The 26,689-nt window shown below is 35.2% G+C and overlaps 1 protein-coding gene across 2 annotated transcripts in view; it reads left to right on the top strand.

The window, feature by feature from the left end:
- The window catches only part of ATP8A1 (ATPase phospholipid transporting 8A1), a 252,765-nt gene that overhangs the window by 161,333 nt on the left and 64,743 nt on the right, over window positions 1–26,689 (top strand). For both annotated transcript variants that reach the window (XM_031943440.1, XM_031943439.1), the window contains exon 25: window positions 10,171–10,343. In XM_031943440.1, the coding sequence (XP_031799300.1) occupies window positions 10,171–10,343 (173 nt within the window). The remainder of the gene's footprint in view (window positions 1–10,170; window positions 10,344–26,689) is intronic.

The following is a 26,689-nucleotide window of genomic DNA, read 5'->3' as shown; positions in this document are numbered from 1 at the left end:
TGGGCTCACTTTCCTATTAGAATCTTCTTCTCTGGGCACCTAAAATGAGTGTTTTTTCTGAGCATTTTGAAAGCTGTTTTCCCCAAATCTAGTAATATACGAGTCATTCATAGAATGCCCAGTTTCACCCTCCTTTTTCTTTCATAAACTCTGTAAGGGAGAGCTTACTTCTTCCCAAAGTTCCCATAATTTCTACCCCAGTTACCAAATCTCCCCTAATTGTGAGAATTATATCCAGAATAGAATTCTCTCAGCTTAGTTCTTACCCTTTAAAAAAGGATGGAACTATTATTAAAGTGAGTCACAGTTATTAGCTGCTGTGCTTTGGCAGGGATAGAATTCCTGTAGGTATCAGGATAATTGAAACAATACCATCTTCTCTGTGTGGGAGATTTGGGTTCTCTTCTATAAATTTCTCATTTATTTTCTCTTGATTCTTGGGTAGCCTGTTGTGGTAGAGTAGCCAGAGTGGATTGGGTACCAAGCTTGGAGTAAGGAAATCTCATCTTCCAGAATTTGAATATGGCTTCAGTGGGGTGATCCAAGCAAGTCACTTCACCCTACTTGACTCGGTTTCCTCATCTATAAAATGATCTGTAGAAGGAAAAGACAGACCACTTTAGTATCTTTGCAAAAAAACAAAAAAAAAACCTAATTGAACAACACACACAAAAACCTGTTGATTTGTTCTAAGGACCATCATTTCTGTTTTTCCTTGCTTCTCTCCTCTGGTTCCAGGATTTCCTCAAGTATAGCTTCTAGATATACAGAATCTACCAAAATTCTTAGCTTCTCACTCCCTTAAATCCTCTACCTTTTTAACCTTTCCCATTTCTTTTGAATATGATATCCCTACCCCAAACCATATTCCAGTCACGGTTCTCATCCCGTCAAGCCTCAATAATATAAATCAAATTTACCTCCTTGTACGAGTCTCTAGTTCTGCTTACTCTTGCATCTGTATATAGACATTTGAAGACCTTGTTTCTTGTTTTGGTTTGTTTTGGCTATTGATTGATTACTGGTTCAGATTTTTTTATCTTCAGGATGTCTTAACTGCTATTCTTCCTCCATTGTACCCACTCTTATTAGCCTCACCTACTTGATAAACCAATGTAAACCAGTGTTTCTTGATCTGGAATCATGAATTTGGCTTCTAAAGAATATATTTTTGACAACTGTATTTCATTTTAATTGATTCATTTCATAATCCTATGTATTTTATTTCATGCATTTAAAAACATTATTCTGAGAAGGGTTTATATACTCCACGAGATTGCCAAAAGGGTCCATGACAGAAAAAATATTAAGAACCCCTGATGTGGACAGTTTCTTTCTCCCCATTTATTTTTCAGTTTAAAACTGTTTTCTTGGTAGTAGCAGTTTTGGCCTAGCCCCTACTATTGCCTTTCTTAAGCTTTAAACTGAATAATTTATTCACCTTCAGGGGCCTGTGCTGCTATACACTGAGAACAGCTTCTTCCAGGAAAATGTAACTCAATGGGATATATGCCAGCATAAATCCTGAGAAAATGTTTCCTTCTGCACTTGAGTCATTCTATCACCAGTGAAAAAAAGTTAACACAAAGCTCAAATTTTAGGCATTTAGGGGATTATGTGAAATAATCACCATGAAGGCTTTTGTAAAACCTTTACACACAGTAATGCTTAAATCATTTCATGGTGTTCACATCACTTTGCTCTCTCTTTTCTTTCCTTTACTTTTCTTGCTTTCTTGCTTTTTGTTCTGCCCCCTGTTCTCCCTCCTCAATGAAAATTAAATGGGAATAGAGCGTACATTAATATATGATATAACACAACAACTAGTTTTTAAGTCCCTGCTGTATGTAAAGCACTATGGTAAAGCTGTAGTGAAGGAGTTTAGATAAAACATGATCCCTACCCTCAGGGAGCTTACAATGAATTTATTGGGATAACAGTTTACACAAGCAGCTTTTCTATTATGTGACACAATCTATTGTATTACACAATAATTGGCAAGGGCGAAATACTCTCCTAATCAAATGGATTTGAGAATTCATCTTAAGTGATGTCTTTCCTTCTAGTTTATTCTCTGTCCAGTTGCCTCTGCCTGGTGGCCAAATGGATGTTCCTAGTACACCTGTCTGGCCATGCTTAGTAAGCCTCATGGTTCCCCACTGCATTAAGGAAAAAATGCAAGTTCTTCTGTTTGGCCATTGAAGCATTTCACAATCATCGCAACCTCATCTTGCTTATCTCCTAAAATAAAAAAAAACCAAATTTACATACATATATATATGCACATGCATATGCATAAATACATGCTTTTTCTTTTAAGACACTAGAAGCCAAGGAAAATATTTGTTCACTAATTATGCATTCACTCCCCCTCCATCCAACTCCAACTGTGTTCCAGCCACACTGGTCTACCTGCTGTTCTTGTCCATGTCCATACTTTTACACACATTATCCCCTAGCTTTTGATACTCTCCCTCTTCACCCTTCTTTTTCTCCTACTTGTAATCCTTGCACCTTTTGAAGCTGGGCTCAGTTACCACTCTAAATGCCTTTCCTAATTCCTTCAGCAGTTAGCAGGTCCTCCAACCACTGATTTTTTTTTCAGTTATATATATAAATTTGCATCACATATATATTATATATGTGTATAATATATATATATACATGTATGTTTGTACCACATATATATGTATGTGTAATATATATGTATGTGTGTCATATGTATCTATAAATATGTTATTTATCCCAGGAGAATATAAGCTCCATATGGTAAAGGATTGTATTGTGTTTTTATTTCCCAGGGCCAGACATTATGCTTGACACTTATTGAGTGCTGGTTAATTGATATTCCCCGTAATGGCAAAAATCACCCCCCTTCCCTGCCATTCATCCTGTGCTATATATACCTCCCCCATAAGTTTGCTCTAGTGGGGCAACGATTGCACTGGCTACCTTCACTTTTTCTTGATAGAGACACTACCCATAGGACATGCAGGCTGCTTATTAGGAGGAAATAGAGATTTACAGTGTCAGAAGCTGCAGAGAATAAAGGAAGAATTGATAAGAAGGCTTTGTGTGTGGCCATTAGAAGATCCTGCAGCTTCAGAAAAGTAGTGGGAACCTCAGTTCTAAGGATTCAGACCCTGAGAAGGTAAAGAGGAAGCAAAAATATTAGGGATTTAAATAAGGATTACTTTGCTGGGATGATAGTAGACACTAGTTACTAGTGCAGAGCTTCAGGTCCCATCATTACTATGCTTTGCACCTTGGAAGATGGCCTGATCTGCAACAGTCCCTGCTCAGAACAGACATTTTGCCAGGTTCTGTGAACATACTTATTTGAGGCCACAGATTCCCTCAGAAAAACCTTTTCTTGTCTGACTCCTTTGTTCTGCTTGATATTACAAAAGGCAATAACCACAGGAGAGATAGAGCCTTTCTCCCAACTAAACTAGAATTTGAGTGCTTGAAACACAGCAAAGGGACTTTTGGTTTTTAAATAATAAGACATTCTAGGTGTCTTTATTCTGTTTCTCTCTCTTAGACCAAGGGTATTGTCAAAGAGTGGTCAGGTCCTCAAAGTCAAAAGTATTTTCATCTTTTATTTGTAGGATGGCAAATGTTGACTGACATGACCTAAATAAACAAATACTCTTGGGCAGATAGTGTTGTAAGCATATATATATATAATTGTCTAGGGGTCCCGGGACCCCAAAGGTTAAGAATCGCTGGTATAACATAAGGAGGATCAGATCTGGTGTTTGTTGTTGTACTTCCCTTTGATCCTGGCTTTGCGGCCTACTCCATCCTAATATAGGATCACAAAGGGACCTGGGAGGGGATTGAGTGTCGCAAGCCCTGACTTGAAGGATTCTGAGACGTAGTAACCCAGTGAGTGGGTTTTTAAACCAGCATTGCACCCTAGAGATTCGTGTTTCCAAAGTCAACCTCTTTGGGTCTGAGTTTCTTCATCTGTAAAATGCCAAAGTTAAACTAAATGACTTTTGAACCTCAAAGTCTTTGATCTTATGATCTTTCACAATTTATTTTTATTAAATGCTCCCATTTAAAAAACATCAAAGTAATCCTGGCTTTGAAGCATCTCTGACCCTTTTTTTCCATTGTGTCAACTCTTCTCTACCCTTGCTTTTGGTGGGAGGAAAAAAAAAATCACTTTATATTTCATATATTCTACTTATATGTGTTTTTAAAAGTTCTATGTTAGTGTAACTTGGGAAGTTAGCGATTCCAGGTCTCTTCAGCATATAAAGCTCAGTAATTTTTCATTTGATACTGTTTGAGACAGTTACCAAGGGGACCGTCATATCGTAAGTACAATTTTCACCTTCTAGACAGCCAGTCATGTCTTCCTTAGTTTTCTTTCTTCTCTACCACTTCAAATGAGAATCAAACTGTAGTAGTTTGAGTTTCTAGTTCCTAGACACTGTGCTTAAAAACACCTAAAATATCCATGAAACTGTGGAATTAGTAACACTCTAGAAAAATAAGCAATGTCCAATAGTTTATACAAATTGCTATTATGGGAGCCATAACTCTTTGTTTAAGAACATGTTAACATTTTTCATATTTGTTTTTGGCTATAAGATATTGTAAAGAACACTTTTGGAATGTTCTGCTAATTTGTAATAACTTTGGAGTGTGAATATTTGGAGATTATAATCATGGAGGAGAGAGAGAGAGAAACGTTACTTGATCATAAATTTGCAAATACCACATGTCTTAAATGATGATTAGGTGGTGGCAAAGACCACCAAAGGGCTAATAAAATATGCAAGTTAGATTAAATTTGTTTTATTTCTTCTCTTGCTTTGAAATTTCTGATAATCTTAAATGTGGAGTAATAGGTCAAATCTGAAAAACCCTTAAATTTATAGAGTTAAATGTAAAATTCTAGGCTTGAGTTCAGAAAATCAATTTCACAAGTATGGAACAAATGAAGGTATAGCTAAATGATAGTTTGGGTTTTTTTTGTTTTGTTTTTTGTGAAAAAGATTTAGGAGTTTTAATGGACTGTGATCTCAACATGATTCATCAATGCAACGTGGCAACCCAAAAAGCTCATGAATTCCTAGTGTCCATCAGATGGAAGGGGAAAAAAATAGTGTCACTATTCTCCCCTTGTCAGATCACACATAAATGATTGGGCTTTCTTCCAGGGACCAGTTTAAAAGAAATATTAAGCCATGACAAGAATATACAGTAATTTAAATACATTAACACAGTACTATGTTGATCATTTCATTATTTTGGGAAGAAGTATAACCTACAGACAAGAGAAAGGATATAAAAACATTATCAGCTCTTCTCAGTACTTTTTGGAGGGGTCACCTTAAGGATACCATTTAAACAAGGATACAGTAATCTAGCATATTGTACATATTACTTTAAGATATTTTTTATCTTTTTGTTTTTGTTGAAGTCAAAACAGCTGAAAACAAGGCAAGTTTAGTGGTCAAAGCATCCCATCTTAAACTTTGTATTTATAATCTTGACTATTTCATATTTCTTCTCTTCCTTGTTCATATTCACTTCTATCTTTTTTCTAACTACCTTTTTGTCTTTTCTTTTTTAAGATTTTCTTTGGGCATATTCTTGAGTAAGATTATCCTAGTACCTTTGCATAGAAATCTCTGTGTTTTTCACAGAATTAATAGACCAGAAGTATTGACTTAAAAGTGAGGTATGCTCTACAAGATTACAGATTAGAACTCTGAGGTGGCCTTTGGCTTTCTTGGCCCTTCCAGTCTCTTGTCACATCCAACTTTGCCAAGCCCAGTTTTGCCAAAAATAAAATGACATCTTCATGCTATAACTGATTCCACCCAATTCAGGGCTTTCATTTTATTTCATTATAAAATTATGTCAGATTTCATTGGCAAAGGTTTCTTCTGTGATGATTGTATTCCCAAAAAGCTTCCTTGTAAAATGACATGTAAAATAATGGAAAAAATAATGATTGGAGCCTGTCAGGCCCATAGCAAGACACAGAACTAATGCTCAGTTGGATCATTGTACAAGAATTTCTTACTGGAGATTGTGCAAGAAACAGAGAAAGACTTAAAAGACCAATTCCCATGTTGGACCACCAAGAGACAAAAGCAGAAGCCAGGGATTGTGATAGACTGTAGGGTATCCAACTGTGGAGAAGACAGAACTAAAAAAATTTTTTCCTTTGACTTAGAAAATCTGGATTTTGGCTATACCATTCTTAGGTTTTTTAATACAGGGTTTCTTTCAGGAAGTAGCCAATGGATTCTTCTCATTTTTACTTTGTCTCGAGGTTCTAATAGATTACTTTTATATTTTTATGACTTTTTCATATACAGAACCCAGGCTTTTTTGTTTGGTCATGATTTTCAGGGAATTTGATGATTCTTAAATTTTATTTCCTGTTTTGATATCCTATTTTTCAATCTTTTTACTTTTTTTTCTCCCAAATATTGCTTCTTGTTTCATTGGGCCATTGTGTTCTATTTGTTCCATTAAAAAAAAAATAATCCAACTACTTGGTTACGTTTATTTCTTGGACTTAATGTATAATATTTCTTCATTAAATTCATTTTTTCTGTTTATATCTTCAGCTTTTATAATTCCCCTTTATCGTAGTTGAAGAGGTAATTTGGTATGGGTAATTTAGAAAACTTCTCTCCAATCAAGGAATTTCTGGATTCCACTCTTACTTCTAACACAAACTATGACTATGACAAATGGTTAAATTAGAGTGGTAAAGAAAATACCTTTTATAGCTATAGATGAGTGTAATTTTTGACAAAATATGGGATAAAGATGGTAACAAAAGACAAAACAAGTAATGTTTATAATATAAAATTGAAAACTTTAGTCCAAAGAAAATAAGTGTAGTTAAAAGTAAAAGAAAAAAGTTTTATTTACTTTGAGTATTTTTTGGTGGTGGTGGGGGAGAATTGCAGATAGAAATAGTAGCCAACAAAAGAAATAAAGAATCTTTCTCTGCATTTAGAAGTTATTGACACTTTACTAAAAAGTAATCTCAGACATTTTAATAATTCCAAAGGCAAAGGTGTAACCTTTGGGCAAATCTATTAAAAGAATTCCATTTCAATGAACTTAAGCTTCAGAGGTATAAAAAAAATATGTATGACTAACAAAGCCTAGAATTAAATTATGTGTTTATACATATGCTTATTTACATATGTGATTAAATATAGACATATATGTATATATACACATATACATAGGTATATATGTCTGTGTGCCTATTTAAATATATATATATATATATAATATGCATCATATAAGGATAAGAGCATGGAAACATTTTTCATTAGTCTATGAAAAGGAAAAAAAGCTATTGTATGGATGACAGAATTGTTAGCATAGGAAATCAATAAAACAACACAAAAGTTGATTTCTATGCAGTGTGATCATATGTTAATGATAAAGAGCACCTGTGTTTCACCAAGAATTAGAAATAATTTCCACAAAGCAAAAAGATTAGAATGCACAAGGCTGAGTTCTTTGACAGCAAGAACTGTCTTTTGCCTTTCTCTGTATCCCCAGAAGAATCTGGCATGTACTAAGGGCTTAAAAAAGATTATTGTCTAGCTGACTTGTGGGAAATAGTCATGGTAGTATTACAGAAAACAGTCTCCTTTCTAGAACTTTAATATTTCTCTGGATGTTTGAAGATCACAATCTATTTAGACTTTCTCATCATGTAGAATTATTGGCCTGATAACATGTAAATGAACAGCTCAAGTTTTTAATTCATTGATTAGGGATACCACATACCCTCCCTCTGGATGGCTAAGTCTCCCTCAACAACTTTCTACCTATGCCCAGTAGGGAACCATCCTGATCTCTCATAGTGCAGAAACTGTTCTAATTGTAACAGCAGATGCTATTTTCCACTCTCAAGAAGATATGTAAAAGGGAGGAAGGGGCAAGGGGAGGAGAAAAGGGAAAAATAAATAATGGTTTCATTCTTTAGTTCTATATGTTCTCGTATTCATTCTCTATTTCATTTTAGCTTATTTTTGAAATTTCACTTTCACAAGCTGTTGAATTCAAATGTTTAAACTTCTCTCCCTTCAAGAGACAAAAATAAAATAGAGCAACATATACTAATAAACCTACCCCTGACTCCAGGAGATAAGCTTCAATGCAATATGGTCATAAAGTATGTCCTCAAGACTTAGAGAGAAGTAATAAATTTACATAAACAAAATAAATTTAAATGCAGATTAAAAAAATAAGAAAAACATAATTGACAATGCATAGGCAACAAAACTAATTCCAAGAAAAACTAAATTTAGATTTTTTTTTTCACATTTGTGTGTGTGTTTCTGCATATCACCCTAGGTGGGCTGACAGGAGAATCCAGTTTAGAAAGAGGTCTTTTTTTTACTCACCTTTTAAAAAAATGTTATTCTTCTCTGTTATATCTTCTGACACCTTTTGATTTCTGAAGATCTGTGATAATCATCAAAAAGGCCAGGCACATTTATTCCATAAATAAGAGGTCTTTAACAAATCAAAAGGTGTCAGAGAATGTCTTAAAAGAGAGGAAAAAAATATTTGGAAGAGAGAATCTTCTTTTTTCTTAGCTGTATCCCTCAGGCTAATTAATTGAGGGCATTCACACACAAATTTATGACTTACCTGGTTTTTATTTTAGCTTCATGGCTCATCCTTGATAATAATTGCAATTTTTCTGTGGCTCGTGAGTAATTTAGTTTATTTGAAAAAAAAAAATAAGGAGAGATTTGAGTGAGCAAAATCTCCTAATTTGTAGGACTTGAAAAAATGGCTTCCATGTAATGGGCATTGTAGCAGAAGTTTGTGGTTGAAAGTATAGCAGTCATCAATAAATAAGGATTCTTTTTTTTTCATCCCAGGATTGATAAGCATTGGAAATCCACCTTAAAAGACATTGAGTCCAACCACTTCAATTTATAGATAATGTATATGAACTCAGAGCCCTCCAGAAGATATTATTTGTCCTTTGTTCTCAGAGAGGACCATGACATTAGGGAGGGGATGTCATGACATGGAAGTGAGTACATATAAGTAAGGGTGGACTGTGCCGAGTCACCAGCCATCTTATTCCAAATGGAAAGATATGGATTAGGGTGATTGGAGATGATCCCCCCCAGAAGATAAAAGACAGAAAGAAAAACCCTGTATATGCAAAAATACCTAAAGCAGGAACTTTTTATAGTGACAAGAAGCTAAAAGCAAAGTAGCCCACCCAGTGATGAATGGCCAAATTTATTATGAAGATAGGCATGTAATCAAATATCACTGAGCTATAAGAAATAATAAATAAGAAGAATAAAGAGGAATAAGAGAAAACATGAGAATTATTGCAAAGTAAAGAAAGCAGAACAATATACATAGTTACTACAACAATATAAATGAAAAAGACAAAGTAATCTAAAACTGATTTTCCTAGTAACCAAGGGTGGTCCCTCAAAATATAAGATAGACCTTTTTCCTTTCTTTGAAGAAGTAGATAACTCTGTAGAATGTTCATGTATTGGTTAAATTTGCTGAACTGCCTTCTTTTCCCTTCTCTTTCTTTTTTATTCTTTATTATAAAGAATGGTTAAAATAAGCAATAAATTCGAAAATGTAATTTTAAGAAGAAAAAAATAATCCAGATCATTGAAAGCTTTTTAAAAAATAAAAGATACTACTCTATTTGTTCAATAGTGAATAGAACCAGCTACACCTAGCAAAAGAACTCTGGGAAATGAGTGAACCACTACATAGCATTTCCAATTCCTCTGTTTTTGTCCACTTGCATTTTTGATTTTCTTCTCAGGTTAATTGTACACTATTTCAAAGTCCGATTCTTCTTGTGCAGCAAAATAACTGTATAGACATGAAATAACTGTGGACATGTATACATATACTTTAATATATTTAACATGTATTGATCTACCTGCCATCTGAGGGAGAGGGTGGGGGGAAGGAGGGGAAAAGTTGGAACAGAAAATTTTGCAAGGGTCAGTGCTGAAAAATTACCCATGCATATGTCTTGTAAATAAAAAGCTATAATAAAAAAAAAAATAAAAGGTACTAAGCAAATGTAAGTTGTTACTTTTGTAATAAAAAAAAAGTTTGATGTGATCAGAAACAATAATTAGTGTTTATGTGTTGTTATAGGCAACAAGAGAAACTCTCAGCCATCATTGTACTACCCTTGGTGATGCTCTCAGAAAGGAAAATGACTTTGCTCTAATAATTGATGGCAAAACTCTGAAGTATGCCTTAACTTTTGGAGTGAGACAGTACTTCCTGGATTTAGCTTTGTCCTGCAAGGCTGTTATCTGTTGCAGGTAAGTTTGTTGTTCTTAATATGAAAAGCCTTCCAGTGAACTGTGAATTTCACATCTTCTGTATAAAGGTCTTTCATATGAGTTTGTTCAGGAGCTACTCACAAAGCACTTTTACTTAAACTTCACTAATCTAAAAACTATTTCTGTACATAAATTACTAGTTTTGAATTTTTTTCAAAAAGTTTTACAAAAGTGTTATGAATTTGTTTAATTTTAGATGCATTTTAATTTTAGAATTCTACATTTCATTGCCTCCTATTCTTTATTGACTATTTTGGTATCTTCACTAGTCCACATTTCTAATATGGATTAGTAAAATTTTAAATACTTACTTGAATCATTTAGAATATAAGCAGATAAAACTATCGCAAAGATACTTGGTCTCCATTAAAGCTTAATTTAGATGTCCCATGATGGATGTCCTGGAGAAGATGTTGGGTTCTTGAAAGATTAGCCAGCAGAACGTAATGCAAATTCTGGCAGGAAAGCCTATAAGAATAAACAGAGATGGACTCTATATTATCTGAAGGTTAGCCTTTCTAAGTTCATCTATAACTTAGCCACACAGGGATGATGTATCTTTTTGGCTTTAATACTTTCAGAGATAATTTACTAAGTTTTTCAGGGATTGTGAAATTGTTGTTTATCTCTAAAATATTAAAGTGCTCATTCTTTGTATTGTATTTACATATTTTCAAGAGATAGTCTGATAGATGAAGTAATCAGCAAATTAAACTGGTCTCTTTCTTCTCCTTAGCATGGTAACCTTTTTAAAAATCTCATACATTCCTTATTTTCTACCTATAACCCTGATAAATGAATATGATAATAAAGCATTTTGCCAATATTATAGCATTGAGTGTGAAGGGCAATATACTGTACAATATGCTTTCATGGCCTTTCAGATATCACTGGTGAGAGATTTTTTTAGTGTTCCTCATTTACTGTTTAAACTAATATAATAATAAGGTTCATAAATGATCAATCAAGTATACATAAATATTGATTTAATTTTAAAGCCATTTGCTTACTTTTTGGAAGTACACATCTTCTAGAATCTAAACTGATAATCTGTATCAAGAAATTATACTTTTAAAATATAAAAAATTATAATATAGTTTAAATATTAGGGAAGCAACTTTCTTTTGCAAAAATAATCACACAGCCAAACTTTTTTTGATGGGATTTCTCAGTAAACTGCCCCTTCTCCCCCTTCACAGTGTTAAACCACAGAATTAAACAATAGCAGAGCAGGGAGGGAAACTAGGAGGTAGAGTCAAGGGAGGGAAAAAATATGTTCTTGACTCATGAAATTGCCTCCAGAGATCCCATGCTGGAGTAGTCACAAGGCACATGGGCCTCAGAAAACTTTAAGGCACCGAGCCCTTAGGAGAGGATCACATTCTATTATACACGTGCAGATCAGGACTGAAGCTGAGATTATTAAGATGTGTGTGGGCCCTCTTCCTCCCGTGCTCTTGTTTTATACACGTTTGTGGACCTTGGAGGTCCCAGTGCAGGCCCTGAGTTGTGCTCTCCTTTGTTTGTTTTAATGTAAAATATCTTTTCTCAGCATTTTTCTTCTAATTGTCTTAATTCCTAGTCTCCCCTTTCCCATAAGGAATCTTGTCCCGCTTCCTGCTTGGTGCTGTCTGTGGCTTCAGGCCCACCATTACATCAGGGCCATTAGCTGATTTACATCCCTGCTCCCCACTGGCACTAGGGGCATTGGCACAGGGCCACTTGGCATCCAGACCACTGGCGTAGGGCATCTCCTTGGCACCTGGCTCCGCCGAGCCCCGAGCACTGCGTCAATGGGGAAACTCTTGCCCCTTAAGAAAGTCGCTGGGGCGGAACAGTTTATCATTCTCTGTGAGAAAAGGAAAGCGTCCCTCATCCTTTCTCAGGTTCTTGAAATCCCCTTCTATCGAGGGACTCCATCCTATCCGACGAGTCTTTTCTGCATTGAGTCTCCAGATCAGCATCGTACAATATTTCAAAACAGTCACTGTGGACAGAGCGGTTTCCAGAGCCTATTTATATTCAGCCTTGGCTTTGTGGTCTTGTCTCTGAGACTTAGTATGCTTAAAGGCACCGTCCATACCTAAGCTGAATTCACAATCTGATCCTCCTCTCTCCCTCAAGACTCATGTCTTAGTTACAGTGAAAGAAGGAAAAACAGCTGCCTTATAGTGCATAAAGTGGCTCTGAGGCTTCGTTCCATCTTCAGAATTAAATCCATTCCCATCTTCCCTGACACATCAGCACAAGCAAGGAAGAAAATTTGGAAACGTTCGCCTGATAAAAGTGGTGTTTAAAGACTTTAGAGTTTCGTGTCCTTAAAGACTTAGAACAAACATTGATTTTACTAGTCATTATACTTCTTTTCGAACACCTCAGAGTTCTTGTCTGTACATTGTAACTATTATAATTTTAAAATATTAGTGTGGGATTCAATATAGTGATTATTACAATTATTACTCAAACAAAGGAAGGATTTTAAAGCCCTAAACTCCTCAATAAGAAGCCAGAGATTTGAGGAAATGCACAAAATAACAAGCCCCATGAAATCATTTATTTCTTTCTAGATACTTTTTTCTTTTTTCCCCTAAATAAAATTTTAACTGATATATTTTATTTCAGTGATGTTGAAATGTTAACTGATATATTTTATTTCAACCTCACTGAAATTTCTTCATGAATATTTGTCATATTCCTCTTAACTAATTGTCCAGCTTACTGAGAGCAGACAGTAAAATTTCTCTCTGCTACATATCAGTGGTATCAAGTACAGTATACTATGCAGACTTGGTGCTTATGTTTATTGAATTGAATCCCATTTATTACTTTTTAGAGACTTCTTTTCCTTTTTCCCCTAAAATTTTAACTGATATATTTTATTTCAACATCACTGAAATTTTTTCATGCATATTTGTCGTATTTCCCCTAACTAAATGGCCAGCTTACTGAGGACAGACAGTAAGTCTTCTCTCAGTTATAGATCACTGGTACCAAGTACAGTATATTATGCAAAGTCCAGTTAAATCCAATTGAATCCAATTAAAATTCACTCAATTTTAATAGGGGAAGTCTGTCATTTAATGAAGATTTGACCTTTTCATTGCTAGGACTAGCCCCAAAGCTCAGGGTGTTGTCAAAGGTCAAAGTCACTTATCAATCAAGTCACTTAATCCTGCTTACCTCAGTTTCCTCCTCTGTAAAATGAGCTGGAGAAAAAATGGCAGATCACTCCAATATCTCTGCCAAGAAAACCCCAAATGGGATCATAGTCATATGCACCTGAAAAATGACTGAGCAACAAAAAGCTCTGTGTACAAAAGCTGCATTTCTATATCTTGCTCCTCAAAATGAGATCCTTATATTTAATCATTTTTTAATTCCCTTCCATCTCTAACTTGCCACCCTTCATCATCTTTAGACCAGAGTACTATGTGTCTTAACTGAGCATCCGTTTTATTTAGGTGCTCTTTTTTCAGGGAGTTGGTTTCTCTCCTTCTTGGGTCAGTTTGATTTCAATAACCATTTGTAATGCTTCTTTGAACGCTCCCCGCTTGAAAGGGTGGGAATAAAATGGTGAAAATTGTCTACGTTAAATAGCTCGTGGCTTCCAAGGTCCTCATCAGTCCTGGTAGGCCAGCCTTGAAAATTATTTTACATTTTTTCCTACAGTTGTCAGTTTAGTTTAAACATACTTTGAAACTTATGTTCTGTGACAGTTGGTTGAAAATTGGCTTACAGCCTCCAGCTTTTAGACTGTCTGGCAATCACTGTTCTTCTACATAATTTATGTATCCATGTCTTCTCAAAAAGAGAAGTTAAATTGAAGTAAGCATTTTTCCCTACTTGCGACATTGCTAATCAAAGTTTAATCCCCTTCCAGGCTATTTTTTTTTCCCTTCACTCTGTAAAGAGACTCAATTTTAGTAACTGCTGTCACTTGGGAGTGACATACCAATCAGAACCTTTCACCCTGGTTTACTAAAGGGGTCCTGCAAGCAGAAAAGAAATCTGGAGAACCACTTTGTATATTTTCTGCTATGATGCGATAAGCACCTTAAATAAAGGTTCCGATTAAGTGCAGTTTTGGGAACCCCTAGCATTCTCGTTCTAAGAACGGGTTCCTCTAAAAATATTCCATTAAAGGAGAGTCATGAAGCATAAATATAGCTAATAAATGTTCAGCAGACGCTTCATTTCCAGAAAATCGGCAAACACTCTCAATGCCAAGCAGATGTTTGGCTTGGGAAAGACTTCCAAACTCCTAATGAATCCCAAACTCATACTTGCTTCCCAGAAAAGTAGGAATAAAGTTGAAAAAGTTAAGCAGGTATTTCCCTCATAGACACATGTGACTAAGCCCAGATAAGTTTATTAGCTATATTAAATGGCCAGATTTTGCTTCAATAGCAGTCAGCTGTTCCTGCTCCATTGGATTCATTAGGTATTCCAACTCCATTGATAAATTCTATGGCTATCTTACAAGTAATACCCAATAAGATGATTTGCTACAAATGATGTGTGTGTGTGTGTGTGAAATTAGGTTTTTAAATCATTTCCACTGGCTGATATAAAAAGTTAAATCTTAGCCAACACCAGTACAACCACCTGTGTTATTTTGATAGAATACAAGATGAAAGTGTTAGTCCCTTCCCCAACATCCAGCATTATAAAGGAGTGCTTTAGGTATTGTTCTTGGTGTGAGTTAAATATTATTAGCTCCTGTATACCCCACTGAACTACCCAATATTGATCTCCTCTTTCTTCATGCTTCCTAATTTTCCCAATCTGTTCCTTATATCCTGACTTGATTTCCCTCTTCTCTTATGTTGACACAACACATAGACATTTCAGTAAAGTTTCTGTCCTCCAGCCTCCAATCATTTTCCTGTAATTAAATAATATTTACTTATTGAATAATAATAATTGTGAAATAATTCTTGACCTAATCCTGCTAATTCCCAACCCTGGATCATCCCCACCATCTACCTTCATATCTAGCTCCCTAGCTCACTCTAGCTAGAAGAAGTAGCAAATATACACCATGTACAATGATCATATTATCGAAAAACTCTCCTCAGAGAGTCCAAACCAGGTTGAGGATACCCCAACCACAAACCCATCAGTGAGTTGGGGAGAGATGCACCCCAAACATGGGAAGTCTTTACCAAGCAGAATGGGCGGAAGAAAGCAGTTTATTCCAAAAGCCATGGAGCCATGCTGAGGCAAGTACTGGGGGTGTTTTGAGCTGAGCTGGACATTGAAAACCAAGGATTGTCCATTGCATCCTGGAACATCACCCATCATTTATTTTTGTCTTGCTTTTGAACTTCTGTGACTCTGGAAGAGAATGAGGCAGGCGACTTTATGCATTACTTAAATTCAAGTCAAGATATTACTCTGGGATGACATTGGTCCTCTTCAAAAATGAAGGGTGAAAATCAGCTTCTGGACAAAGACACAAAACCATGCAATATGCTCCAAAATCATTCTGTCCCACCCCAGAGGGCTCTCACATAGCAAAGATGCTATTCAGTTCTGATAATGTATTTTGTAGCAACTTTCCAAATCTTTTCCTTAACTTGACCTTCCTTCCTACTTGACTAAGAAGTTTGTTCATTGTTCATATTTTCAGCATCTCTAACACCTACCTGTCCTTTCTTATCTGCAACAGTGCGCATGGGACAGCTTTCCTCTTCACTATAATCCTTGTGTGCTGAATCTCCTACCTTCTAGGATTTTGTGCTATTCATTTTCTCGTTTCCTCCTTCAAAGTCTTCATTTTTTATAGCACAGTAATATTTGATTACTTGTTTGGCTATTTTCAAACTGAGGGACATCTATTTTGTTTCAAGCCCAAGTGCTGCTATGAATATTTTGATATATTGTATATGAGACTTGCTTTTTTAGTCATTGTCCTCAACTCATTGTCTCAGTTCATCACTTTTTGTAACTCCCTTACACTAGTTCATTTATTTCCTCTCAATCTCTTTCTCACCTGTAAGTATGATTATCCAGAAAAATTATGTTCTTCATCCTTATTCTGTATACACAGACACACAGAGATGTAGAGACAGGGACACATTTTTTTTTTATTTGATTTTTTTGCGCATCAAGATAATTGTATAAGTTTGTACGCATATATTGGATTAAATATATTTTTACCATGTTTAACGTGGATTACTTGCCATCTAGGGGGTGAGGGGAAAAATTGGAACACAAGGTTTTGCAAAGTTGAAAGTTTATCCATGCATATCTTTTGAAAATTAAAAAGCTTTAATAAAAAAGAAGTAGAGACATTGTGAATATGTATGTACACACATGCATGCTCTGTCTTTAATGATCTCAACCACAATCATGGCTCCATCCATCACTTCTGTGCATATGAATCCATAAGCACAAGTCAGCAGCCCCAGTTTCTCTGTTGGGTGCCTGTCCCACATTTTCAACTGCCAATCGGAAACCTTCTCTTGGATATTCCACCAGGAGTTTCTGGGGTGGTTGGAAGAGAGTACTCAGATGGTTGGCCCCCATTTTTTCAGTGAAGTTTTTAGCAGTCTCATTTATTTTGAAAGAGAAGGAATTAAGCTCCTTGAAGACAAGAAGCTTTATCATTTTTTTACTTGTATACGTGCAGATCTTATACATTGCTGGTGTTAAATATAACTTTTTTAAAAAATTTATTGATATTTTTGTTTTAATGTTATATATATTCCCAAAGCATTCCTCCTGAATCACCACTTCAGAGACCTATCCCTTAAAACAAAGGAAAAAAATGAGGGAAAACAAAAACCATCAAGCAAGGCTGACATTACATTGGTGTTTATTCTGTGTTCATGGTACCTAGTGCATGGTCCCTGGCTTCTGAATAGGGAAGAAGTATTCTTCTGCTTGAGCATCAGCATTTTTCAGCATTCCGCTCCCACTTTTCTTCCCATTACATTGCTGTAGTCACTGTGTATATGTTTTCTTGGTTCTGCTTTTTTCACTTTACATCAGTTGATGTTTCCCCGTGCTTTTTTCTGTTCTTTGAGTCTTTATTTTTATAGCACAGTGATACTTGTTTAGCTTTTTCCAAGTGATGAACATCTATTTGTTTCAAGCCAAGTGCTGCTAGGAATATTTTGGTATATTGTATATGGGACTTGCTTTTTCTCATTGTCTTCCTTGGGACTGGCACATAGTAAGTACTATGTTAATGTTAGCTATTATTATTGCATATAAATCAATAACTAAGCTTGCTTCCTGTGTACCAGACAATATGCTAAGTGCCGAGGATACAAAAAAAAGCAGTCACCTCCCTCAAGGAGTAATAAGGGAAGTAAGATGCAAATAAAAATATTTCAAGCAACCTTTATACAGGATAAAGGGGAAATAATTCAGAGAGGGAAAAGGCTTCCAAGTAAAAGATATTATTTTAGTTGGAACTTAAAGGGAGCCAGGGAGATCAGAAACCAGAATTAAAGAGGAAGAACATTTGAGAGCCAGAGAAAATGCAGAGTCAAAAGATTTTCTTGTAAGTGGAAAAGCCAGAAGGCCAAAATCACCAGATCAAAGAGTATGTGCCAAAAAGTAAGGTCCACAAAGGCCAGTAGGATACCAGAGGGCTAAGCTGTGAAGGGATTTCAATGCCAACCAGAGCTTTTTTTATTTGATCCTAGAGGGAATAGAGAGCTACAGGAGTTGTAGCTTCTTGAATAGGAGGTTCACATGGTAGAAAATATGTTTTAGAAAAATCATCTTGATGATTCAGTAGAGGATACATCAAAATTGTTAAGTTCTTTGGGTGGCTGAAGAGTTCTGAAAGGAACAGTAAACAGTACTTCTTAAAGATTCTCTAGATACTTAGTCTGCTAATGAAAATCACCATGTCTTAAAAAGATATTTTCCTTCCATGATTTAAAAAATATTTTATAGAGTTGCTGTGGCCAAAAATGTTACTGCCTCATAGCCAAACTTCTGGTAATGAACTTCTAATGGCATATCGGATAGAAAACTTGGAATCATAAAACTCTAGGGATCTCACATTCAACTCTTAGCAGCAGTGTAATTCTTGGTAAATCTCTCAATTTCTCCAAGTCTCAGTTTCCTCATTTGCAAGATCACCTTAATAATAATACTTTGCTAAAAGAAATATTGTAAAGACCATTTGAGACAATGTATGTAAAAATGTTTTGTAAAACCATAATATGCGACGTAAGTATTAGTGATTATTTTTATCAGTAGTAGTGATAGACATTGTCTTGAACGGCAAACATTCAATCCATCACTGGGCCTGTGCTCTAATATATCTCTGCTTTTGTAGGATCTGCTGGAACTTTCAATGTAAGCATAAATTTTAGAAATTCAAAGTAACCCCCTTTCTAAAACATAATTCACCAGAATGAGATTTTGATAAGGGAAATTAGCCATACTTTCCAAATATCACCCCGTGCTCAAGCATTTTCAAAGTTCACTTTCAATATGTTCAGTCTCATGACTTTGTTGCATATTGGTCCAGATTGGTATGTACATTTGTAACAATACAAAGAAAGTATGGCACACTTCTTTCCAGTAAACTCCTTTACAAGAAAAGGGATAGGTTAATGCTTATGTTTTCTCAAAAAATTAATCTATTGACATTTATTTAGCGGTTTCCTTCCAGCCACACTCTTGAGACAACACTTCATGAACGTTCTAACTTATATACCTACCGGCCTTTACTGATTTGTCATTCTCCTTAGATGCCTTTTACTATGTTATTTTCTGTCAATCAGCAATATATGTGAAAATATTTTGAAAACCCTAAAGCATTATAAAAATGTGTAAGCTAATTTTTTTAATCACCCTCTTCTGAAAATGTCTCCTTTTAGCTCCCATGATACAAGCTCAGACATCATCTCATCCAACTCCACCTAAGTTTACATAGGAAGAATCTTAAACTCAGAAAATTAATGTGAATTTCTCGTGGTTACATGGGAAATAATTAGTGAACAGGAATTTGAAATGAAGTGTTTTGACTCTATTTCCAATACTTTAATACTTTGTTCTACTTCCTCTAATCCTGTTTCTGTTCCAATTTGCCCAATCAATCCTTTTCCCTCTTGTTTGTAAGCTTATTTTCATTTTATAAAATCTTAATATTGGATATAATTCAGAAATTATCTGTTCCTACCTTCTACCCAATGAATTAATCCCCATAGCCATATTCCTACTAAATGGTGGAGAAAGAAGTGTTTAAACTTATATTTATATCCCTACATTTACACACACACACACACACACACACACACACACACACACACTTACCCCACCCAGCCACATTAGTGTTTTTCCACTTATAAAGCACATTTGCCAAGGACATTCCTATGTGAATGTAAAAATTTAGTTTAAAAACAACATTCTGTCCATTATAATGGAAAGAAGGCTAGTCTTTCTAAAGTACAGTATAAAGAAGCAGAATAAGATAATGGGAGCATTGGCAGATCGAAATTCTGAGTTCTGGATTCTGACTAGTATTTGTGTGACTTTGGATAACTCACAAAACTACCTCAGCTTTTTCATCTGTTAAAAAAAAAAAAAAGAGGGAGTTGGACTAGATAATCTCCAAAATTCCCACTGACTTTAAATTAATATATTATAAACTATATTATCACCAATTAGCTGACATTCAAAAGCACTTTATATATGTCCACTCATTTTATCTACAAGGTCTCCTACTAGCTAGGAAAAAAAAGTATTTGAAATTAAACATCACTTTTGTGCCTTGAACACACTTACATAGGACTTTCTTTCCCAGAATTCCTAAAGAAATAATAGTCCATCATAATTGTAGACTCAATTTGTGTATTATAAGAGATTTTAAATAATTGTGATAACACATTTCATTAACAAATCTTAGCTTTGGAGGATATGAAGAAAAGGTATTTATTACCCTAACCATGTAATTATAGTCTTATTAGTCAATATTTGTGTGAATTCTACTTACTATAGATTATGTAGAACAACCTTTGAGAAGTAGGAGATTCTAGCTTTCCTTTTTATTCTAACAATCCATTTACAATAATTGAGACTTGCACCAATATGTAACTCTGGCACTTGGAGCAACTCACATTAAGAAAGACATTGAAATGTCTTTTAAGAGTTTTTAGATTACATCATAAATTCAGATAGCAATTAAAATTGCCCCCTTTTATATTAAAATCAAGGAAGATTTGAAAAAACTCCTGGATTAAAATTCATTATTACATTAAGAATCTCTTCCTCTCATTTTGTGAATTTCCTCATGTAGTCAGCCAAATAGAACTCACTGAGGAATATTCTGATAGTCACAAGGGGAAATCTAAGGAAGTTTATCAGAAAAGGAAATAATGGCCCTACATTAGATCTGCTGATCTCAGAACAACCAGGGTGGTTCTCACTCTGTAAGCTCATAGACATTTTTCATACCTGAGGATAGTGAAATAAAGTCAGGTCCCCTTGATGTCTTCTTATGGAAATCTCAAGGTCTTCATCCTTCAAAAGCAGACCTTGCGGTACATTTAATGATCACATTTCATCAGTAAAAGCATTTGAAGTGTGCCAAATAATCCATCTCACACGTTGTAAAGTTACCCCGGGAGCATCATGTTATTGAGCCAGTGTTTTTGAAATGTTAAGAATCCTATGATACTCCTTACCAAACAGAATTTTTAAAATTCTCTTCTTGTACCCATTTTGGTTTTTACAAACCCTTTAAATTATTCTTCAAAAAGGGCTTTCTTTTTATATTTACCTGATGCTCTTTATTGTATTTTTTTTTAATATTCCATACAGTAAAGGTGATTCATTTTAACTGATCCCATCAAAGCTATTTTGTACAAAATTGTATTAGGTGGTTCACCCTGTATAACTTTTTTTTTTTTTCTACCAGTGAACTGATATTTTCCGGTGCTTCTGCATAGCACTAGAAGAACAGTGGAAGTTGCTGCACAGAAAATAAGAAAAATAATGAATAACATGTGCAGGAACTGCAGCCAAAATAATATCTGAAAAACATATTGCCCTTTTTGTACTTTCAAGTTGTATTGCAAAAGACCACCCTCTGTTTGTGGAACCATGGGGAAAGAAAATGGACTTTAAAAGTGCAAGCTGAATGGGAAGTCATGCCTACAGAGGCTCTTAATGGTATTCCCAATGAAAAAAAAGAACCGAGATGGCGGCTCAGAATTGTGAATCATTTACATTCTTACTCAGAGCATGAACATAGATCTTTCCTGGAAAACACATACACAGATTTTATGATGGTTTGGAAGTATACATTTAGTCAGGAATGAATATGTGGTAAAATATCAAATTTTAAGGGTTTTGTTTTCCGTTTCCTTCCTTTTGATTGAATTTTGTTTGGGAAGTGAAAATCTGAAGGAGCTTGAAAAGGTAACTTAAAATGTAATAAACCTGCTCCAGGACAAGGTCCCAGGAGCAAACAAAGATTTTGAAGAGAGGGGGAGAGAGAGAGATTGATGATCCCAACAAAAGTTGGGAATGAGACCTCAAAGAGAAAAAAAAGAAAAGAACGAAAAATATTCATGGAAGTCTGAATTGTAAGGGTATAAACACCCTACTTATTCACTTTGTGAAGTCATTTCAGTCTTGTCTGACTCATGATGACCCTATTGGAGATTTTCTCAGCAGAATTACTACATTGGGTACCATTTCTTCTCCAGTTCATTTTCTAGATATGGAGATTGAGGTCAAAAGGATTAAATGTCTTGCCCAGCATCACATAGCTAGTAAGTGTCCAAGGCCAGATTTGAACTTGGGAAGATGAGTCTTCCACTATACCACCTACCTGCCCTTCTTTCTGTGTATAATCAGTATAAAACACAAAGCTGAGCAGATGGATGTGAAAGTCTGAAATCTTTAACAAGGTATAGGATAAGGAGAAAAATGAATAAGCAAGAAATAGGACAGAATGACAGAAATGATGAAGAGATTTGACAATCATTAGAATAAACTTCAGTAAATATTTCTTAAGTGCAAGGCACTGTGCTAAGTCTGGGGATACAAAAAGGGGTAAAAATAATAGAAATAAAACCACCACTGCCCTCAAGGGATTTACAGTCAGATGCAGGAGACAATTTACAAACAAGCTACATAGAAGTTAAATGGGAAATATTTAAAAGAAGGAAAGAGGAGTTGAGAAAAGCTTCCTGTAAATAAATGATGGGATTTTAGTTAAGATTTAAAGGAAGCCAGGGAAGTCACTACTCAAAGTGGGAGAGGGAGAGTAGTCCTAGAATGGGGGACAGTCAGAGAAAATGCCCAGATCGTAGGAAGGAAACCAATAATCATTTTATATAAGAGCAGTCCAAGACTTGACCAGTTTGTCACTCGTCCAAAGTTTTGGTGACAGAAAAGTATTCTGACTTAGACTTTGCTTTCCCTTCTCCGGCACACATGTCTTGCAAACAAGCTGGGTGAGAATCTGATCAAGTACTGGCCCAATTCTCAACAGAGAATTTAAATCTTTATTTTCAGAACTTTGGTTCTGTGATAAGTAGCGGTCTACTCAATCTCATTCTTTTACCTCTAGTTATCTAACAACTCATCTTTTAAAGAACCATTAGACATCGCATGCTGCAGCTAAACTGGACTAGTTATTCTCCAAACTGGTCTTAGTCCTTCCTGATTTTATGCCTTTAATCTTTGTCATCCCCTATACCAAGAATGTAAATTCTCTATTTTTGAATATCAAATCTCTCCCATTCCACTGCAGGAAGACAATACTGTTGGCAAAGCTGTGACTCAGACCCCCGAAATTCTGCAAAATAACTGGATTTAGGCTAAAACAATCTTGTAACCCAGAGGTCTATAAAGGCATATGCTTCCAGGGAAGTCAGAAGAAAAGGGAGTGAGGGATATGGAATAGATCATGTAGAACATGATATTCATAGCAGCCCCTTTTATGATGACAAAGAACTGGAGTGAGCCAGAGGCAATTCATGAATTAGGGAATGACCAAAGAAATTATAATTCATGGATATCATGGGACATTATTATACTCTAAGAAATATGAAGAATTAAGAGAAACATGAATAATACAGAATACTGGAACAGAGCTAGAAAAAATACATAAGTACAATATAATTATAAAGAACACAAATATGAAACTGAATCATGTACAACTATAATGACCAAGCTCAGTGTCTAGAAAAGAATTGAAAAAATGTATCTCTCTTTCCTCTTAGCCAAAGTGAGTGGGGGCCTGTGGAAGTAGAATATTGCTAAACTTCCTCCCCCTTTTTTTAAACCTTATTTCCGAGAGAAGCTCACTAAATAAAGGAAGGAGGAGAATATTCAAAAATGAATATGATTTAAAAATAAAAGCCATCAATGAAAGTAAGGTTTTTCTTTTTAAATAAAAATCACATATGTCCCATTCTACTCAGCTCAAAGGCCGCCTTTTCTTTTAAACCTTTCTTGATATCTCCCACCAGAAGTGATCTCTTTACATAATCCTGATATCCCTTTTTACCTTCTCTATGGTTTTATCACATTCTATTTTGTAATTGTGTTATATTTTGGTGGATCTCTGTAGTGGCTACTATACAGCCAGCATCACTCATCACCTTGCTTCTAAGTTTGCACATAATAAAACAAGTTTTACCTCTTCCCTGAAACTTCCTTTTAATATTTAGTCTTCCACCCAAACTTCTTGGCCTGCCCTTCTCTGAAGCCCCAAGTTCAAATTGCTCTCTTATTTTGTTAGTTTTAGCTAAATTGCAAATATTTTGAGGCTGTTTGTTCTTTCCATTTCTCACAAAAATGAAATATAAGTTTATTCTCAATAAATATGTCACTTTGTAGGTTTTTCATACTTTAAAAAGAACTAGATTTGGGGAGCTTTTTAGTTACTTGAATGCCAAACAAGCCATCTCATCTTAGTTCCTTCCCCAGACTCATACCTGCTGTCCCCTACCCAGTGGCAGTCACGGGGCCGTTTGTATATATATTTACAAGTTAGTTTTCTGTGTTGGGTTAGCATGGATTGTCTGCCAAGACTGTTCGCTTCTGGTATGATTAGAAACTGATTTCTTGGGCCAATATAGATGATCTCCAATCTAGGACCAACTTGATATCCAGAAATACTGGTGACCTAGTAGTCTTGTAACTACTTCCTGCAGGGGTCCTCAAACTTTTTAAATAGGGAGCCAGTTCACTGTCCCTCAGACTGTTGGAGGGCCGGACTATAGTAAAAACAAAAACTTTGTTTTGTGGGTCTTTAAATGAAGAAACTTCATAGCCCTGGGTGAGGGGGATAATCGTCCTCAGCTGCCACATCTGGCCCGTGAGTCGTAGTTTGAAGACCCCTGTAAGGGGAAACTATATCACTGGAGAGAGAGAATTGGGTCTGGGGTCCACAAGACCCAACTTCTTCTACTCTGGTCTCCAATGTTTATCAGCTATGTGACCTGGACAAGTCATTTAACCATTTCCCTCAGTTTCTTCAACTATATAATAACAATAATAATTGGGTTGTTGTGAGGATCAAATGAGATTTTATAAAGTATTTTAGCACAGGAACTGGAACACAGTAAATGGATGATAAACTTCTCCTTTTCTTCCAGTCATTATAGTACAAGATAGAAATTAGCCCATATGGGGTTGGCTATTTCTTAAAATTGTTAGTATAGTTTATCACATTTTCCTCAATGTTGTCTTTCAGGTTATAGAAATAATTTCATAATTTTTTAGCTCTTCAGCAAGATGGCATATATTATAATTTGAAAATATTCTAACACTCAAGTAGAAAGAAAATTTGATAGGGAATTTCAAATGTTCATGCTGATCCATGATAATTCAGTCTTTGCTTTTTAGCTCACTTCTTTGGAGTCACCTTTGACATCAGCCAAAGTGTTGCAATGTGCTGGTGATAACTTGATGTGCAGTTAGAGAACCTGGCTCTCCAAATTGGCTCTGCTACCTCTTTCCCTGGGGGCCTTAGGCATTGCATTTTCCTCCCTAGTTCTCTGTTTCTTTCTGAATATGTGAGATGGTTGGATTAGGTCATTCAGGCTCCTCCCGGTTCAAAGTCAAGGATATCTGGTCCCTACAGAGTATTTGACCTTATGCCCTGGATTTTCATATTTACAGTTGTCATGTTACAAAATGAAGCAAATTAAGTAAAAGGAATGAAAAATATGTTGGGGAAAATATAGGGTGAAAGAATTTATCAGTCTATTATATATGCTCACGATCTCACTCATTCCCTTATTCTTTTCATGTCTATGTCATATTTGGACCACACATTCACACACACACCAGATTTTAAAATTCAAAATAGTGATGGTAATCCAGAAGTCACTCAGGATTTTTTTATCAACACCTTAGTTCAACATAGTAGTGAGGCAAAAGCTTACATAAAATATCATCTCCATCTTCTTGAAGTTTCATGGTACTCCTAAACTATATTCAATATTAAGTGAGAATAAAATAGAATACATATTGGAGTGCAGCTAATCTGACACCAGCTAAAAATGCTTGATAAATTAGTTTCATATCTGAGCATCTCTACAGTGAATGAATGTCTGCATAATACAAAAGTTACTGAAGAATGAGGAGCAAAGTAAAAAATCCACAATCATCATCATCATCATCACTAATTTTATATAAGATATTAAGATTTTCCAAACCGTTCTGAGTGTTGTGCCATTTAAAGGTGGAAACAAAAGCATTACTTCAAACATTTTGTCATAATTATGGAAATTTTGGAATTAGTACCAGTCGTCAGTCCAACTTAATATGGCTGGCAACTTGGCATTTTTAAAATAAAATAAAATAAATTCCATTCCTAGATATCCTGAGACAACCACAAATCAACAGCCTACCAAATACAGTTAGTTACAAACTCAAGACCAATTGTTGTACTCACAATGTTAAAAAAAAAAAATGGTGTTTCCTTTTCTCAGTTATGTCTATATATGATGCTGAATTACATTTTTCTGAATTCATTTCGAATATAAAAAGTAATAAAAGAAGTATTTTTTATTCAAAAAATGTTATTGTTCTGTTAACTCCTGAATTCTTTGACTTTTGTTTTTCATACTACTTTGTGTATGTTACCTGTTGTGTAACATTTGATCACCATCTAACTTTTTTCTGAGTCTATTAGTCATTTCTTCTCTCCTTTTCTTTTCCATGAAATCCCTTAATATCTAATGGGCTTGTCATTTCAAAATTAAGTAAGCTCCTGCACTTCCTATGAACCCTCTTATGATTGTCTTGGGTGTTATTTCTATGCTGAAATAGCCTTAATACATTTTATAAGACTTGATGAATGATTTAATTTCAAATCAGGCCCAAAGTTA

Source organism: Sarcophilus harrisii, chromosome 6, assembly GCF_902635505.1.
Source record: "Sarcophilus harrisii chromosome 6, mSarHar1.11, whole genome shotgun sequence".
In the NCBI taxonomy this organism is placed as follows: domain Eukaryota; kingdom Metazoa; phylum Chordata; class Mammalia; order Dasyuromorphia; family Dasyuridae; genus Sarcophilus; species Sarcophilus harrisii.
The sequence above is the reverse complement of the archived record's forward strand: the minus strand, read 5'-3'. Positions and strand labels throughout refer to the sequence as shown.